Source organism: Typopeltis vanoorti, chromosome 1 (assembly GCF_054136105.1).
Source record: "Typopeltis vanoorti isolate ZY-2024b chromosome 1, IOZ_Tvanoo_1.0, whole genome shotgun sequence".
NCBI classification, from domain to species: Eukaryota; Metazoa; Arthropoda; class Arachnida; order Uropygi; family Thelyphonidae; genus Typopeltis; species Typopeltis vanoorti.
The window spans coordinates 69,013,759-69,034,491 of NC_143549.1; the positions used below are offsets into that span (position 1 = coordinate 69,013,759).

Sequence of the window (20,733 nt, forward strand, 5' to 3'; positions counted from 1 at the left end):
GGACTGAGGCAACTCGTGGTAAAGGTGGACAAAGCTCTCATCACTCCTTGTCTCAGTATCTCCCATAAAGCAATGCACATCTACTGCAGACATATATAATGCTATGCATTAAGGGAAGGGCCACTACCCAGACTGGTTTTGGCCTTTATTGAGGTCTCTTCAGTGGGAGCCAGGCCCAGAAGTGGAGATACCAGGCAGAAGCAATGGAGAGGTCAAATTTACCTATATGAGTTGCCGTAAAAGATGTGCCACCTTATTATTAAATTACTCTGGATTTAGAGAAAGATGTTGGAAGTTTATAAGGTGCTACAGCTTTTGGCAACTCATATAGGTAAATATGACCTCTCCATTGCTTCTGCCTTAGTATCACCACTTCTGGGTCTGGCTCCCACTGAAGAGACCTCAATAAAGGCCAAAACCAGTCTGGGTAGTGGCCCTTCCCTTAATGCATAGCATTATACATGTCTGCAAGGAGATGTGCTTTGCATTATGGGAGATACTGAGACAAGGAGTGATGAGATCTTGGTCCACCTTTACTACGAGTTGCCTCAGTCCTGAAGATACTTCAGGTGCAAACTTTGTTTCCTTATACTTGGATAAAGGATTAAATTAAATTTATTATCACAAGCAAGTGTTATGATTCGGATTCATAATTCCCTTTCAAAACAGTCAAAACATAATTATGGAATGAAAGAATAATAGAAGCTAGAATAAAATATAGATTAGAGGTTATTTAACAATAATTGGTTTATATACCCCAGAAGAAGGAAGAGAACAGGATAATATTGAATTTTATAATCAGTTACAAAATACATATAAAATAAATAAAAATGATTATGTAATATTAGCAGGAGACCTAAATGCAGGAATTGGAAATATAAAAATTAATAATAATAATAAAAAAAAAATCAGCTAATGCCTTTTTATTCCCATATATAGGGAGTAGGTGATGCCATTTTTAGCCCTATCTAACTTTTGGAGACTGAGTGGGTAGTTCAATCTCCACTGGTACCCAATCAGAGATAGCTTGCCCAAAGTGAAGAGAGACGGCTCAATAAGTGCCGTGATCTCGTGGTCCCTAACGCTCGTATTTAATGTCTGAAATAATGTGGATTCTACCGGTCGATTTTCTTGAGTTTATGGGACGAAAAACCCGAGTTTCCAGGAGAAAAAACTTGCTTGCCCATGCCAGAGATTGACTAACTTGGGAACCGGTCAAAAAAAAGCTTAAAAAATTTTCTCCTAGTCACTGTCTCGATTCGAAACCAATTAATAATAATATAGGAATATTATATAGGAAAAGGAGAGTCACTAGTGGTGTACCTCAGGGGTCTCTTTTAGGGCCATTACGGTTTAACTTGTTAACTTGTACATTAATGATATAGGTGAAAATTTGGATGGAGATATTCAGTTCTTTGCAAATGATGCAAAGTTGGGACAAACCATGAGGAGTAGAGAAGATGTTGTGACCTTACAAGAAGACTTGAATAAATTGAGTGATTGGGCACAGGAATGAGGATGTGAGTCCAATGTTGCAAAATGTAAGGTTTTAAAATTTGGAAAACAAAGATGGGATGCAGAATTTATGCTTGGTGAGAATATATTGTCAGAGGTGGAGGAAATAAGAAATCCGGGGGGGGGGGGGGTGATAGTGGATAAGGATCTAAAATTTAGAGGACACATAGCCAAAATTGTGCAGACAACACAAAGGCTTTTGGGAATGATGCAGATGACACAGATTTGTAGAAGTAGGGAGATTCTTGTTCCATTGTGTAAGGCTTTGATTAGGCCACACATGGACTATTGTGCCCAGATTTGGTCACCTGGTTTTCAGAAGGACGAAGAGATGTTGGAAAGGGTCCAGAGGCGACTGACTAAGGTAGTTTCTAACCTCTGGAATGTCGAGTATGAGGAAAGATTGAGAAGATGCAACCTGCAGAGTCTGGTGGACAGGAGGAGGAAGAAGGGGGGAGATATGATAGAGACCTACAAGTTAGTAAGGGGTTGTTATAGGATCAATGCTGGAGAGGTTCTAGAAAATAGTGGGAGATCAGGGGAGAACCAGATGTCATCCCTGGAAACTGTATAAAGAGGGTGTGAGTAGGCGAGTGAGAAGCAAGTTTTTTTCATGCAGAGTTGTGAATGATTGGAATGCCTTACCTGAGAGTGTGGTGCCTGCAGAGAATTTAAGTGTGTTTAAAGGACAGTATGATAAGCTGTATGTATGATAAAAGGACCTCCCAGATGAGCCTTTGACTCCATGGGGGATTTTGGGTAATAATAATTATTATATATATATATATATATTAGTAATAATATATATAACAGAGATGTGATCTCTGTTTTATATATATATAAAGATATTTAATGACTAAAAAAACGAGAATTAATTAAAAGCTTTAATGATAAAAAACACAACTAGGTTTCGGCTTTTTACACCTTCATCAGGTATCTTTTTAGGAAGAGGAAACAATAATAAAAACTGAAGAGTATAAAAAACTGAGAAGCACAGATAAATTGCAGTACATAATTGAAATAAAAAAACGTATTAACATTCAAGTTGTTCTATTTTACATGCCATTGTTTGTTGTATGCGTGGTAGCAGACTCTCGAGAACGCCAGCACTGAATAACAGCAGTATGGCTATCAGGGATATTATAGCTTAAATTGTTGTTTAAATGTTCAGGATTAAGGACGATCTCCCTGGATTCCACTATCTTTCTTTCAAATTCATCATGGCAGCGGAAAATGTTTTCAGATCTATTCCAGGAAATTGAGTGACTTTGAAAATCATCATGAGGATTGTTAGAGAAGAGAATATGGCTGGATAAGGCACTGGCATGTGATCTTTTATAGGAGATGTCTCTTTTATGTTCCTCCATACGAAGTTCAATAGACTTATTAGTTTGACCATAATAAGGAACATTACAGTCACACCATAGTCTATATATGGTGTGACTGTAATTTATATAAATCATGTTCCAAATTAGAAACAGATTTGTTCTATGATTCTCTATGTCTTTTTCTGCCTTCTCTTTCATCTGATGGAAGAGAAGGCAGAAAAAGACATAGAGAATCATATTTTTTCACCTGGCTATGCTACCAATTATATATTTGGTTTAATCCTTTATCCAAGTGTAAGCAAAGACTTACACAATCTGAAACAGATTGTGATGCTTAGGCTTAGGATGGCTTATAAGAGATCAGATTTTTGGAAGTGTAATGAATAACGTCTTGATGTTGTACTTCTTAAGGACTTTAGCCAAGTTTTGGGAGACCGAACTGATGAATGGGATTGAGATGCTACCTTTAAAATTGGTAGTTTCTGTATTGCGGTGCCTAGGAGGATCTATAAGAAATTTCTTAACGGTCTTTTTATAATATCCATTTTGTTCAAAGACGTATAAGAAGTGATTAATTTCTTTTTGAAGTTCATCTGGATCGTTTAAAAGAGAGCGTGCTCTGTGTCCCAAGGTGGAAATAGTTCCAAGTTTTTGTGGTGGAAAATGATGAGAAAGATTGTGAAGATATCTATTAGTATGCATTGGTTTTCTGTACATAGAGATTCTAAATTTTCCAGAGCAGCATGAGAGTTTTTTTAGAATTTAGAATCTCTATGTACAGAAAACCAACACATACTAATAGATATCTTCACAATCTTTCTCATCATTTTCCACCACAAACACTCTGAACTATTTCCACCTTGGGACACAGAGCATGCTCTCTTTGAAACGATCCAGATGAACTTCAAAAAGAAATTAATCACCTCTCACGTGTCTTTGAACAAAATGGATATTATAAAAAAACCATTACGAAATTTCTTATAGATCCTCCTAGGCACCACAATATATATATATATATATATATATATATATATACATACATATAAATAACAGAGATCACAGTGACATTGGTACGAGCACCTGGTCAGAATGCCACAAGAGAGGCTCCCCCAGCAGGCCCTCATTGCCAAGCCAAAGTGGAAGGCCAAGGACTCACTGGATAGATTATATCCAAAACCTTGGGTGGACACGTTTGGGAGTCCCACCAGAACACATGAGCTTGGTGGCGGAGGATCGTGACCACTGGAAGTCCTTCTTGCAGCTGCTGTGCCCACAAGCCAATTAGGAAAGGTGGGCCCTGAAGATGAATGATTAGTAATAATAATAATTATTATTATTATTATTATTATGTAACACCTCCAGGGAGTGAGTCCAAAGACTCATCGAGGGAGAGTGTGCCAATAGCATCAAACGATTGAATCCCTTCCAACTACTAACCGTGCTGAAACTTGCTTAACTTTTTGCGTGAGCCATTAGTACCAGAGGTTCTACCAATCGACCAACCTTTGCTGGCAACTCGTGGCAAAGTTTCCACAAGTTGCCCCAGTCCTGAAAATACTTCTGGTGCAAACTTTGTTTGCCTACACTTGGATAAAGGATTAAACCAAATATATAATCTGGATGAGTATAATATATAATCTAGATGAGTCTTTGACTCCATGAGGTCTTGTTTAATAATAATTTAATAATAATAATAATAATTGGCAGCATAGCCAAGTGAAAAAACTTACATCAGATGAAAGAGAAGGCAGAAAAAGACATAGAGAATCATAGAACAAATCTGTTTCTAATTTAGAACATGATTTATATAAAATAAGACCCAATGTATATAAGATTTTGAAACACTTAAGTACAGATACTAAAGGAAACATAAAATTAAACACCGAATCAAAATTAGAAGAATTTCTATAGAGAATTGTGGACAGATAAATATTTTAAAAAGATAACTCGCAAACATTTAATGAAAATGAAAAGGAATTAATCAAAGAAGAATTAGAAATCTGCCTGAAAGAAACAAGAAATGGAAAATCACCTGGAGAAGATAAGTTAGGTTCAGAACTATATAAATATGTAGGAACAAGGTATTCAAAGAAAGACTCCTATTATTTTGAAATAAAACCTATGTAACTAGTAATCCCCCATTAGAATGGCAAAAAGCAATTGTGATCCCTATTTTTAAAAAAGGTAGTAGAGATGACCCTAAAAACTATAGAGGCATTAGTATTCTAAATTCCTGTTACAAAATATATAGCAGAATTTTAAATAACAAACTAATAAAATATTCTGAAAACTATTTTAGAAGTATAGAATGAATTTAGAAAAGGATGATCATGTATAAACCCAGTCTTTTGCCTAAAATTAATAATAAAGAAAAGAAGAGAATACAATTTAGAAACACATATATTTATTGACTTTGAAAAAGCATTTGACAAATTTAAAAGAAGCAATTTATTTAACATATTAAAAGAAAGACAAATACCAAATAATATTCTAAACGCTACAATAAGTATATATAAAAATAATCAAATACAAATAAGATTAAATCATGAGCTATCATATATAAGAGAGATAAACCATGGAGTCCAACAGGATGTTCCCTTTTAGCAACTCTTTTTAATATTTATCTAAAAGAAATAATAAAATGAATAAAAATTTCCATCAAGGTATTAAACTTTCTCCTACTATGAACTTAAACACTCTCCTTTTTGCTGATGACCAAATAATAATTACAAATTCTGAAGATAACTTACCTTTCTGTATTTTAAATTTAAATGAGACAGCCAAAGATTACAGAATGATAATATCAACAGAAAAAATAAAAAATGATGGCCTTTAAAGGACAAGATCAAGTAAGAACTAAAATAGTAATAGATAACATGATTTTAGAACAGGGGAATTCATTTTACTACCTAGGATGTATACTTACATATGAAAATAAAAAAAGACATAAACCTAAAAATTACAAAATATTTAAAAAATAACAGGTTTAACTCTATATTTAAACTTAACCTAGTACAAAAACAAACCAAATTAAAAGTATAAAATATATTAGCCCCTACCAGTCCTATTGTATGGAAGTGAAATCTAGACAATATAACAAAAAGACAAAGATTAATAACAGCTGAAATGAAGTTTATGAGAAAAACTGCAAAGTATACTCTATTTGATCACAAAAGAAACAAAGAAATTATGAAAGAATTAAACCAGGAATCAGTAATAGAAAAAATTAAAAATTTCATCCATTTGTGGATGAAATTTTTAATTTCATCCACAAATGGAAGAATGAAAACAGAAAGATTACCAAAACAAGCCTTAAATTATTATTATTCCTGATACCTCCAAGGAGTCCGAAGAGTCATTATGGGAGGACACCTACAACTGTCTCAACCACTACACCGAACCATTAAATTACAAACCATTAGGAAAAAGAAAACCAGGGCGTCCTTTTAAGAGATTCAACAATGACTTCTAAGACTGGAACAGACCGCTCGAGGCCTAAATCCTTGATAAGCATGATTATGTCATTGCCTGAATATAACATTCCGTATTTATTATGTATGTAACATTTTTTATTTACTTGCTCAGAAAGATCTCACCAGCTTTTGCCTTTTTTGTTTCAGTCACTCCTATCATGTTGATCTGGTACTTATCCAATTCCTCAGCTAGCTCCATTTCTTTGCCATTCAGGCTTCATATATTGATAGTACCGATCATGAACTATGGTGATGTTGGGTTGGGGTGTGTTTTAGGATTTGTTCCAGTAGCTGACCTTTCGCTGTTTGCCCTGGTTCTCTGACGAAAACAACAGAGGCCTTGTTTAACTGGGTGATGCCAGAGCCGGCATGAAATTCTGTCATGTACCATCATTTTATATTTTGATTTAAGCCAAATAAGAATACAATTTGGTCGACTAAATCCCAAATTGCCAGCCCATCCTCGTTCATTCAGTATCCAGGTAGGTGCCTAACAGGGTGCACCACAAAAAGATGAGGATTGGACATTAGGTCAGAAGCCTGGTCAGTTCTCTGCATTCTTTTAAAGGCTACATGGAAGTCTCCTCTCAGTTATACAGCTTTGAACCTTAAGCATCCCCCTTTAAGTATTTTGTATTATCAAATTCACTTTCCTATTTCTGGATTTAGATGGCATACACCTCTGAATCAAAAATTAGAATAATGAAAGAAAATGTGTTGAATAATTTGCAATTCTAATTTATTGCATAGAAAATAACTGTGGTAGGAAGCCAAAATAATTGCTGTGCCAAAGCCAGGGAAAGATCCACATGATGTGAAAAAAACCTACGACCTATCTCCTTGCTTTGCACTACCTTTAAGCTCTTTGAAAGAATTCTCCTCAAAAGAATTTCATCATTCATTGAAAACGCTCTCCTGACTGAACAAGCTGGCTTCAGACCAGGAAGAAGTTGTTGTAACCAGGTCCTGGCCCTGACAACTCAAATTGAAGCAGGCTTCCAGAAGAAACTTAAATCTGGAGCCACTTTCATTGACCTAACATCTGCTTATGATACTGTCTGGAACAGGGGCCTCCTCCAAAAACTAGGGAATATTGTAAAGTGCAAAAAAACTTGACAACTTTTTGAAAATCTGTTCTCGCCAACAGAAAGATCCGGGTTCATATTGGCGGAAAAAAGAGCAGGCTCAGATTCCTTCACAATGGTCTTCCTCAGGACTCTGTGTTATCCCCTTTACTTTTCAACATCTATGTGCATGATCTACCTCATACCAGATCAAGCAAGTATATGTACGCTGATGACCTAGCGATCTTACATCAATCCACCTCCTTTGCCAACCGAGAATCAACCTTGAATATAGACCTGAACACCCTGGCAGAGTACTTCAAGCAGTGGTACTTGAAGCCAAATCCAACAAAAACAGTGTCCTCAGTATTTCACCTGTACAATGCAGAGGCGAATCAACAACTGAACCTTTCTTTCTGTGGAAAAATGGTGGAACACGAGCCTCATTCAAAAATACCTTGGAGTGAGCCTGGCCTAACCTATAAAAGGCACATCATCAACCTCTTCAATAAAATTAAAACCAGAAACAATATCATTTCAAGGCTTGCTGGAACAACCTGCGGGTTGTGGTAGAGAAGTCCTAAGGTCATCTGCACTAGCCCTCGCATTCTCTGCAGCAGAATATTGTGCCCCTGTCTGGGAAAGAAATGCACACACTAATATTATAGACACCCAGCTAAACTCTACCATGCGCACAATTAGTGGGACAGTGAGAAGCACCCCTCCTCTCTCTCCTGGCTGCCTGTACTATCTAACGTTGCTCCACCAAACATACGGAGAAGACAAGCCTCAATTAAGGAATTTAATAAAGCAATGAGCAATCCACTCCTGCCCCTGCACCAGACTCTCATAAATCCACCTAATCTTCGCCTCAAATCTAGAAAGCCTCTCTGGTCCATGGATGAACTCTCTTCAGCTACACTGCCATCAGTATCTGACATATGACACTGGTCTAACAATCTCCCAACAAACGGCTTCCTGGTAAAAGATCCCTGTGCTCTGCAACCTGGTTTTGCTCTTCCTAGGAAGATTTGGTCATCAATAAACAGGATCAGAACTAATCAGGACAGATGTGGCTACCTTCTACATAAATGGGGGCTGTTAGATCACCCTTTTTGTGATTGTTCACCCGTGGCTCAGACGATTACTCATATTGTGTATGACTGCCCAAGGTGCCAATTTCACAGTAGTGGCCTACAGGACATCCACAAGGTGACGGATGAGGCCTTGGATTGGCTTTCCAAACTGGACCTTGACCTGTAGTTGGTATGGTCATGGTGGTGGTTATGGAAGAAACAGAAGATCGCGGTCCCATCTCACCACGAAGACATTATTCTCATAGTCACTCTCATAGCCCTCATCATAGTATCAGCAGAACTCCTCCTCATGTTAGAAGATGATAATGCAATGTGAAATGGGCCTCCTCTAATGGATCAAGTTTCTCACGGAAGACACAACTGCTCTCTAATTAAACCTTGGATACAGCTACATTTATGTTGTCATACTTGGTGCAGCAGGTCGATGGCTTGATTCTGACAAATTACTTTTGCTTTATTTTAATCAAAAAAGAAAGACTTAGAAAACAGGTTTTGCCTTTTATGTAATGAACTTTTATATGTTAAGATTTTCATCATTTGTTTCTTGAAATTGTGATTGTATTTTTCACTTGCCAGTTTCATGTAGCCATAAGCATAAATAAATAAATTACCAAATATTAATGAGCATCATCTAAATCTATATACTGTATACAGATAAAAATGTAATCTAAATTGTAAGAAAATTGTTATTTGAAAACATTCACATGGTTCAAAATATTAGAATATTTCACATTTTTCCAATTAGTTTTGAGGAGAGTATAGAAATAGCATATATTTTAGTAGCTGCAGGATTGACTCATAAGGAATCATCTGCATGTGGATTTCAGTTAATCATTTTCTGAACAAGTGACATATCGGAAATAAGAAGTTTCATATAGTGTCTGTACAGAAAGCAGGCCAAACTCAACAGTTTATAGCTAAGGAATTGAAATGTTCTTAAGTAAGCATGAGTAAAGTATTAAGACAGTATTTTAATAACCAGTTTTCAAAATAATCTCTGCAATAGCAATTGAAAGGTAATAACCATATCAGGAGATGGGAGAATATCATGCAGAAAAACCACTTCCGAAGTGTAAGGTATTTTCACAGGCGATGGAAAGAACTAGTTATGAATGTGTATAAATCTCTGATAAAACGACTTCACAAATTGGGTTTAAAATCATGTGTGCCTAAGAATAAGCTGCTTATTACTTCCAAGCAAACAGCAGCTAGAGTGAGCTGGTGTAAGCAGACTGTTGTAGAGTCAAAAGGACTAGGAAAAGGTATTTTTTTTTTATCGATGAAAGTATGTCTTGTGTGTCCTGTGGTCATCAAGAGATATGTATTTGGCATCTTAAGCAAGAAGCATTAGATAAATAATGCACGAAATTCAGTGAAATTCATGACCTCTGTCACAGTATAGGCTTATATGACCTCAGAAGGTCCAGATAGGCTGTGTATTGTGTACAAAAGAGTCAATTCCAAAGTGTACCAAGAAATTCTTGAGCACTCTATGTTACCAGCATCGGAAGATTTTTGTGATGGCGATTTCCTTTCTCAGCAAGATTCAGCTTCTTGTCACACTTCCAAGACCACTACTAGATGGCTCAAAGAAAGGCAAATCAATGTAATCCCTTGGCAAGCAAACTCATAGATTTAAACCCCTGAGAATTTGTGGGGAATTATGAAGAAATGTCTTCAAGAAGTTGCCCCAAGAGACAAAAATAAACTTGTTTCTATACTGTAGACCATATGGGTATGTTTTGATAAAAAAAAAAGACTTGTGAACCACTAGTAAATAATATGCCCAACAATTTACAAACGGACATAAAAGCTAAGCGGGGGGATGCATGAGTCAAGGGGAAACAACATGAAAATACTAATTTTCACGTTGTTTCCCTTTGACTAAGTTTTGTGCATTTATTTTCATATTTCCATTCATTTATTCTAATATTTTGAACCATGTTCAAAATTATTCTAATTTTGTGAATGTTTTCAAAAAACATTTTTCTTATAATTTATATTACATTTTTGTGTTTACATGGTTATGTAATCTACAAAGTAAGTAGATTTAGACAGTGTGAATTCATATTTGGTAATAATTATTTTCATCATCATCAAATTCCTGACATGTACCCTCAAGGGGTGTACAGGATATGATAGTACTACATGAAAAATTTACATCATTACTAACTTCCTATCTACATATTAGTAATAACCAGTCGATATCCTGAGGGGAAATCCAACAGGTATTTGCCATTATTTTCTATGCAGTAAATTAGAATTGCAAATCATCCAAACATTTTCTTTCATTATTCTAATTTTTTTATTTTGAGGTGTCAGTTATTATTATTATTATTCAGGCCTCTATGGAGTCAAAAGACTCATTGTCAGAGGTTCTTCTTAGAAAACAAAGTCTATCATACCACTCGTTGACCGTTTGTGCTCTCACCACTCTATCAGGCAATGCATTCCACAGTTCAGCCACCCTGTGAACAAGAGGGTGAGGAGTGATTTCTTTGCATGGAGGGTGGCTGAACTGTGTAATGCATTGCCTGATAGAGTGGTGAGAGCACAAACGGTCAATGAGTGGTATGATACTTTGTTTTCTAAGAAGGACCTCCGACAACGAGTCTTTTGACTCCATGGAAGCCTGAATAATAATAACTGACACCTCCAAATTGCAGGGGAGAGGAGCAAGGACAAGGGATAGTCCCTTGCTCCAACAAGAGAAAGAACTCCCCAGTGTCAACTCTGTAACTTCCTCTCAACAGTCTCAATCATATCCCCCTCTCCTATCTACCAAACTCTGCAGTTTGGTAGATAGGAGAGGGGGATATGATTCACTCATTCCCTCAACCGATCCTTATAACTTAACTTACAATGTACAGTCCTAAAACCATAAATAGTTTTAAACTAGATTAAGAATACATTAATATAAATTATAACATTTTACTTTCATTGTAGGCTTTTTCTTTGAGCCTGTGAGCACAAATTCCTATGGACAGAATATGCAAGAAATAAGAAAAGTCTCATTGACTAAGTTACTGTTGATAGTGACATTTTTCACTGGTTCAGGACATAAGAGGATTTGAAATTGGAAGTGATCACCATTTAGTGTTGAACAGGATAAAATTGAATTTTATATTGAAAACATTTATATTGTACATTTATATTTATAAGAAAGTTTTGATTCAGTTTTTCTCACAGTTACAATTGAATGATATACGAGGTGGTATCAAATAGTTTCTAGACTAGCTCTGTTTAAGAGAAATTACTTTAATTATCTACGTTTGCACACTATCACCTTCAAAATAGTCTCCTTGCATAGCAATACAGTGCTCCCAGCATTCCTGCCATTTCTGGAATGTGTCCTGGAAGTCTTCTTTTCGAAGTATGTCAAGCACTTTTTGCGATTCACGCTGAATCTCCGCAACGGTGTCAAAACAGCGACCTTTTTAGCTGGATCTTCATCTTCGGGAAGAGGGTGAAGTCCGCAGGATCCAAATCTGGTGAGTAGGGTGGGTGTGGAAGTAAGATCATGTTGTTTCTGGCGAGAAACTCGTGTGAGAAGAGCTCAGTGATAGGGTGCATTGTCGTCATGGAGCATCCAGTTTTTCACGTGCCACAGATCCTGTTGCTTTCGCTGAATGTCATCCCTCAGATGCCTTAAAACCTAACGCACAAGTTACCGAATGGTTTCGACATTTTCGGGGATTGAGCTTGTTGAAGGTCTTCCTGATCTCTTGTTGTCTTCCAGTGAGTGATGTTCTTCCACTCTTGAAGCACGTATGCCACTCAAAACACCTCGAACGAATCATTGCACCATCGCCGTAAACTTTCCAAATCATATCAAATGTCTCTGTGGCAGATTTTCCCAGTTTCATGCAGAATTTCACGTTCGCTCTTTGTTCTAACTTGCTGTCCATGATGAAACAGCAGACATGGTCAGAATAGCACCAGTTGCACAGCTCCCGATGTACACATGACAATGTCTTTTGGAACAGTGACTTATGAAGGTCATTTCTCCCTGTGACTGTGCATGTAGTCTTGTGCTGTCATTTGTTGGTGTGTTACAAAACTAGTCTCGAAACCTTTTTATGCCACCTCGATCAAGATGGATTGATGTCAAATCAGGTGTGATACAGCATACATATCATCTGCACTGTTATTATCTATATGGATCACATTATGAAAGAAATGGTATTAAAAACAATATAAAAAATTGGATGTCAATGTCAGCTCTTTACTTTAAGCAGATGATGTTATACTTCTAAAGAAATCCAGTTCAAGTCAGCAGGATTCTCTGCCTAAATTGAATAACTGCAGTGATAAATTTGGCATGAAAATCAGCAATAAAATGAATGAAAATATACAGAAACATTGAAAACATCAACTGCATTCTGAATGGAAAATGTATAGAACAAATAAAACATTTCAGCTATTCAGACATAATTTTTAGTGAAGATGGCAAATTAAACATGGAAATAGACAGCAGAATTAGTAAAGCTGGTATGGGAGAAAATTAAATGAATAAATTCATATGGAATGAGACAAATTATTCCCAACACTAAACTAGCTGTATACAGGACAGTGTTCAAACCAATTTTAACTTATGAATCTGAGGCTAGATACCATAGATATGAGAGTTCTGAGAAAGGTTAAGGGGATAAACAGTGGCTTCAATGGCAATATCATATTAAAAATGAGTACATTAAGAAAGAACTTGCCATCTTTGGTAGAGCTAATCTCAGATAGCATGGTCACTTAAACAGAACGGAAGAGGAAAGATTAGTAAAACAATTGTTCTTTGCCAGGTTGGCAAGAAAATGACTCAGAGGAAGACCAAAAAAGTGCCTTAGAAGACATATATGATCTGATAATATTAGAATCTTGACAGATAACAATATATTAATTTGGAGGAAAATTGTTGATAGGAATTTAGTAAAGACATCACTTTTTCATGTGGTACTAACATAATATTATTATTATTATATTAGTACTAACAATATTCTTATTATTAAACTGGAGTCAAATGATTATTTGCTGGAGGTCCCACTGTTGCACACACAGTTTATCATACCAAACCTTAAAAATATACATTCACTATCACCGCAACAGCTTCTAGGGATTACCTCTTGTTATTTCCTTATCTTCACCCATTCTATGCAAACCTCCCACACATCAATCTGGTAATAACCCCTTAACAGCTAATATGTCTCGATCATATCTCCTCTCCTCCTCCTATCTACCAATTTATGGAAATTGCATTTCCTTAACTTGTCTTCATATTCAACATTCCAGAAACAACCTTAATCATCTTTGGACCTTTTCCAATACATTATCTTTCTGAAAACCAGATGACCAAATTTGTGCACAGTAATCCATATGTGACCTGATCAAAACCTTATACAAGGGAACCATAACATCCTTACTTCTATAAGTCAGTGCCCTCTTCATCATTCCCATCATCTGCTGTGCTGTCCTCATAGTTTTATCAATATGTCCTGAAATTTTAGGTCCTTGTCCACAACCACTTTCAGATCTCTCATTTCTCTACCTCTTCCAAGATATTTTAACCAATTGCATAATCTGCATCCCAAATTTCAAAACTTTATGCTTTGCAACATTGAATTCACATCCCCACTCATTCAGTCAGTAAATTCAAGTCCTCTTGCAAAGCCATGGCATCCACAGTATTCGTGATAGCTCTCCCCAACTTTGCATCATCATCAGCAAACAATTGCATATAACCATTCAAACCTCTTCCAATATCATTTACACACAAATTAAACAGTCATGGACCTAAAACAGAGCCTTGGGGTACACCATTAGTAACTTTCCTTTTCTGGGATATCACTCCTCCATAGCACTAATGCCTATCAGACAGCCAATCTCCAATCCACACACTAATCTACTGTTTAGTCCTATCCATTTCAATTTAATTACCAGCTTGTTATATTGCAATTTATCAAATAGGATAAACTGCCATATATGAATATATTTCCTCTCTTATGAATATATTTAGATTTTGCAAAATCTAAATATATATCTATCACTGTGTATGAATCATCTTTATCCAATGCATTTGTCACCTTATTATAATAAATAAGCAGATTGTTAAAACACTTTCTTCTTTAACAAACCTATACTGACCACCAGAGTATTTTTCTGTTGTCAACCCAATTCTGAATCTTGGTCTAACTAATTTCTCTAACACTTTAATCACAACTCCAGACATGCCTATAATTCAAAGCCTTAATCTTATCACCTCCCTTATGAATCAGAACAATTTTGCCCTCTTTCCACTCCTTTGGAACTTGGCCTGCTGCAAGACTTATGTTAAAAAACAATATGCAAAAGCTGTTATTTACTCCCCAGAACATTCCTTCATAACACGTGGTGATATAGCATCAAGTTCTACAGCCTTATTTACATCAAGTTTATTCAATTCCTCATATACCTCCTGCTCACTAACAATTCCTCCTTCCCCACTGCATTCACAAGAATGAAATACCTTTATAAATTAAATTGCTCATTAAATACCTCAACTATATCCTCTGCAGCAGTTATCATTCCTCCATTATCACCAGTCAGTGCCATCCTTCCATAATATAGCATCAAGTTCTACAGCCTTATTTACATCAAGTTTATTCAATTCCTCATATACCTCCTGCTCACTAACAATTCCTCCTTCCCCACTGCATTCACAAGAATGAAATACCTTTATAAATTAAATTGCTCATTAAATACCTCAACTATATCCTCTGCAGCAGTTATCATTCCTCCATTATCACCAGTCAGTGCCATCCTTCCATAATCATTCTTTTTTTTGGGCCACATATTATTTTGTGACTCATCGAGGGAGAGTGTGCCAACAGCATCAAACGATTGATATCCTTCCAACTACTAACCGTGCTCAAACTTGCTTAATTTTTTTCATGAGCCATTAGTAGTAGAGGCTCTACCAATCAACCAATCTATATCGAAAAAATTTCCTTGGATTTTTTTTAGCTGCGTTATTGTTGCTCATACAGCACTTTTGCTACCCTTATCAAGAAAGTCATCTTCCTTGTGTGCTCTATACTTCTCATGCAACTGATTGTTATATGACTACTATTCATCTTGCGCTTCTTCCATAATACCTTCTTCTAGATTCCATACCTTGCCTCTTGATTCATCCATTTCACACCTGCTCTATTTACCTTCTTGACCTCTGGAATACATTCTTATACTGCCTCTACCAAACAGTTCTTGAGTAGGATCCAAGCAGCATTAAAAAGGAGGAACATCCAGTTCCTCTCTTTCCAAGTTATTGTCACAAGCTGTTTCCTGAGGTTTCATAATTACCAGCTTTATAATTCCACATATCCCTTTCTAACAGTAGTCCTCAAATGACTGGCCACCCTGCAAGTGATCACCTCGTGGTCACTCTCACCAACTGGTGGAAGATTTAACGTCCCATTTATAATAATGTCATCTGATGAGACGACCAAATCCAATACACTTGATCCTCATGTACCCTCTATCACATACTGCCTAACGTAATTGTCCCTCAAAAACTCAAGAAATTCATTTTCTTTGCCCCCAGATGCAGTCACTTGATTTCAGTCTATGTTACCATAATTAAAGTCATCCATAATGATCATTTCCTTCTAACCAGGCTAATTTGCCTATACATTTCCCTCCATATTACCAGGTCTATAGCAACACCCAATTAAATATTATATCCTGTTCACCTGAACCTCAATGCCATACTGGCTGAAAACTGTGACCATGTGGTGACTGTCAATAAGGGTTAAAATTCCAGCATAAAGATGTACATAAATTCACATGGAGAGAGAGAACATAAGAAAAGTATTATTGGCTATGCTGATGATAGTGATCTCTTCATTCTCATTCAGGGTACATGATCAAACGGAAGATTTGAAATAAGTTATCACTACCTAGACATAGTAATAACTTATTTCAAATCCCCTGTTTGATCATGTATCTTGAATGAGAATGAAGATATTGCTATCAACAGCATAGCCAATAATACTTTTATGTTCTCTCTCTCTCCATGTGAATTTATATAAATCTTTATGCTGAAATTTTAATCCTTACTGACAGTCAATTATTTCTGAGATGGAAGTCATAGTTCTTGGAGAACACATTTCATGAGAAAGTATTCCAGAGAACAGAGGCAGATGAAATGAAAGAAAAACAGGTTTAAAGTGACTATAAAAAGATTCAAGGTAACTGCTGTTCAGGTTTTAACAGGTTTGGTGGAAAGTGAAGAAATCATGGATGCTAGTTTAGTGAAAAACATCAGCAGCACACAAAATTATCTGTAGAAAAGACAATGAAATGAATCATATGCAAGAGGGATTAAAGTAAGTCGTTGAGAGAGAGAGTGATCACCAACTGACTAGACTATTCATCTCTGCATACAATAAAAAAATTTTAGGGAGGTCCTTCAGGCAATGTCCTAAGCACAAGACAGTATTCTAAAGTTGCACAATTTGAGATTTGTTGTACAGAATGTTTCTGTAGATGTTTAAAACCTACAAACAAATTTCAGTTAAGAGAGAGATCTGAGCCTGTCTGGTAATTTGTATTATCAAGGGAAAAGGAGGTGAATTGAAATCCTTCTTGCAAGGTAAAAAAAAAGACAGTACAGTAGATTCCCACTTTTATGACCTAAATGATTCCTGGAAACTATCATTAAAGGAGACATCATAAACCTTAATTTATCACAGGCTCCATATCATGAATTTGGATTATGTTTCTGGAAATAGTTTGAACTATATAACAATGAGTCTTCAACTCCATAGGATCTTGGGTAATAATACAATATAACTATTTTGATTGTTCTTTTAAGATGGTACTTCTCATAATGAAATAACTGAAACATAGAGGAGTAGTTCCATTTCTTTCATTTCAGATTCGTGAAGGCTTAAAATTTCATGTTTTGTAATTCATCATGGATTTTGTATTCTCAAATTCACTTTTCCTTTTCTGGAAATTTTTGAGAGCACATATACATATACTATACTATAAATAATTAAATTGACAATAAATGAAGAGTTACAAAGTGCAACAGTTTACGTCAACTCTATATAGAATGTAGACTAATTAAAAGGCAAATATCATCAGCTCACAAGCCCTATGTGGGACCCTAGCCTTTCTCAGAAACTTCTGCCAACCTTCCTTATTAAGTTCGTCCAGTTTTTAATTCCCAAAGTCTTAATATCCTTTATCACTCATCTTAATTTAGGTTTTCCATTCCTTTTGGCATAGCACTGAATATCTCCTTAACAACTCTGTTATTATCCACATATATAATGTGCCCTGCCCAACTTAATTATTGATTTTAATGTACTTAACATTGGCTCATTAAATTATCTATACAATTCATAATTATATATTTTTTTCTCCACATACCATTATCTTGTACTGCTCTAAAAATGTCTGAGAACCCTTCTTTCAATGAGACTTTCATCCGCAATTGATAATATCCAGTTTTCAGAGGAATAAGTTAATATTGGTCTTATAAGCACTTTGTACATAGTCATATTTCATCTCAAGAAAAACAAAAATACCTAAATGTTTCCTAAGTCCATAGAGACAACTATGGACTTAGAAAACACCAACGGCACAGATGTTTGTGGTTGTTTTTTTGGGGGGGGGGGGGGATGAATTTCACTGCCTGGTATAAGACAAATGCTGTATTTATGAGGGCCTGGTTTGAAAAAGTTCCATGTTTGGTCTCTAGAGAGCAGGGTTTCAACCAGTGGCAGCCCGTGAAGCTTTAAGTGGGGGGCGCTGCCTATACAAAATAATTTTTTAAAAAAATTCTTTTTTTCCTAATCAGTAACCAATTTATTAATAAATAAATCTACAGATTTATTTATTAATAAATTGGTTACTGATTAGGAAAATTTTTTTTAATTATTTTGTATAGGCAGCACCCCCACTTAAAGCTTCATGGGCCACCACTGGTTTCAGCCTATGTAAAAAATACAACTAAAAAGCAAAAATTCTTAGTCTACCCATGATACAAATGTACTATATAGGTTTACAATCTTTTGTGGGTGGAAGTTACAAGTTATGTTAGATTAAAAACACCAACTGCATTCTCAGCGGTTTTCTATTCTCAGTTATGGTGAACCTATAACAGGAGGCTACACCTTTTAGACAGATGATAAATTACACATAGAAATGGACAACAGAATAAGTAAAGCTCTTCTTGTGAGAAATCATAGGAATATGGGGCAAGAGGGAAATTAGCCCAAATACATTAGCATGGTATCTTTGCATTTTTAACTTATGGATTTGTGAGTTGGATGAGAAATAAAATAGTTGATCAAGTACTGAAAACCCACACAAAATGACGGCTCTGAGGAAAATTATGGAAGTCAGCCGATAACATCAATGGCAGATCCATTAAAAAAAAATAAATAAATCCAGCATTTTAATTTATGTTTCATGTTTTAATTCATGTAATGAATTAAAAATTCTTCATTAAATTATCTGTAAGCAATGCTAATCAGACAATTTTAATTAAAATTCATTAAACCACATCAGTCTAGTTTAAATATCTTGGCAATTTGAATTTAAAATATAGTTAAGGTGAACAAGCATCATTCTGTAAACATGGATTACTCCATAAAATATTTTAAAACTTCACTTTGATTTACTTTCTGATTCAGTTGCTAGTGACTGCAGCAAAATCAGCCATCTAGAATGAGCACATATGCTGGTTAAGTTACATTGTTTAGTTCTTGAGAGCATGCTTGGAGCTATAACTTTGTATTATTAGTTTGATGTTTTACTATTTCCTTTTACTGAAAATATAAAAGTTGGCTAAGATGAGGAATATATTGACAATCCACTTCATTTACCATTATTGTGATGGCAGTGCAAAAGATGTTAATTTTTATTAATGTACAACAAAGTTTGTGGAAATACAGATTATATGTTAGTGTATATGAAGGAATTATTTACCTTGACAAGCCTTTCAGCAATACAGTGCAGTCCATATAAATAAACAGCAGACATTTTAAACAAGTATTATAAGAGCTTTATTAACATGTCTTAATAGTTTATTTACAAACTTCAGAGTATGTTTTTAAGATATTTAAAACAAATTTTTAACTTTAATTCTAAAATAAATGTTTAACAGAATATTTAGTTTTTTTTCTTCTTACAACTGCCATATTCTTGTATTAGATATATAAAGCATGTCCATATCCCCCCCCCCTTAAAATCACTCCCTTTAAGTTTAGATGCTTCTTCCTGAGAAAATGTGTTTATGCATGAAAACTAGTTGTTATACAAAATTTCACCCATACTCTCTCTTGATCATGTATATAGAAAAATACGGATATTAAAAAAAAAAAAATGCTCCAAGAGTGCATGCATATTTCCAAAAGTTGAAGCATGAAGTGATTTAATAACTTTTTAATACATACATACATACAGATATTTCATTCATTGTAAATGTTTTACAGTGCTGTTGAACATTTTAACATGCAATTCTTGGATAAATTTAATCATTACAAATTTAAAATAAAATGGCCTTTTTATGAAAAACGTGATGCCAACATGTTTTATTTTAAATAATGTAACTGACATCTCAGGATAACTTAAATTTGTTATTGATATATAAAGAAACAGTGTCCTAATGTATTGTTCCCACTTTATACCAACCTGCAGAGGACAGACACCACAAAATACTGAAAATACATTCACTCATGTAGAAAAAATATTCAGGCTGAGGATTGCTTATAATTCTTAATATCCAGTAGTTTTTTCCCACACATAGCACAAATTCCTTTCTTGTAAGCACATGCTTGACAATAATGAGATCCAACCTGATGAACTTTCTGCCTACATATTCTACACTGTTCAAATTTTGAATATGGTGCAAATCTTGCCTTTTTAGCTGTCAAAGCTTTGTTTTCATTAACTGCTCTTCCACCACTTTCATTTGTATTTCTTGCACCAGCTTTCCACGGATCTGGAGTGATTACCTTGCCAAGCTTCTTTTGACATTTTTCGCAAACCATAATTGTCTAGAATGATTAAAAAAAAAAAAAAAATACTGCTATTTAAACAAATCTGTAATACTTGTAATCGGCGTTATCAAGAAATTCTGAAACATAGACCCGTTTCTTTAGACAGTTCTTAACGAAAATTCGCTACTAAAATAATTGATACGCGAGCGAAAAACAAAATTACACAGAATTATGCACTGAACGCTAACATCAACAGGAACTTCTCGATGCATTGG

At 35.3% G+C, this 20,733-nt stretch overlaps 1 protein-coding gene across 1 annotated transcript; it reads right to left on the reverse strand.

Annotated features, from left to right (window-relative positions):
* Positions 1-19,886: 19,886 nt before the first annotated feature.
* LOC150110068 (cysteine-rich PDZ-binding protein) lies at positions 19,887-20,733 on the reverse strand. Its single transcript, XM_090391045.1, has one exon. The coding sequence runs from the start codon at positions 20,507-20,509 to the stop codon at positions 20,210-20,212; it is 300 nt and encodes a 99-aa protein (XP_090247171.1). The 5' UTR covers positions 20,510-20,733; the 3' UTR covers positions 19,887-20,209.

Coding starts and splice junctions, on each gene's coding strand:
- LOC150110068 (XM_090391045.1), bottom strand. CDS start 20,509: ATGGTTTGCGAAAAATGTCAAAAGAAGCTTGGCAAGGTAATCACTCCA.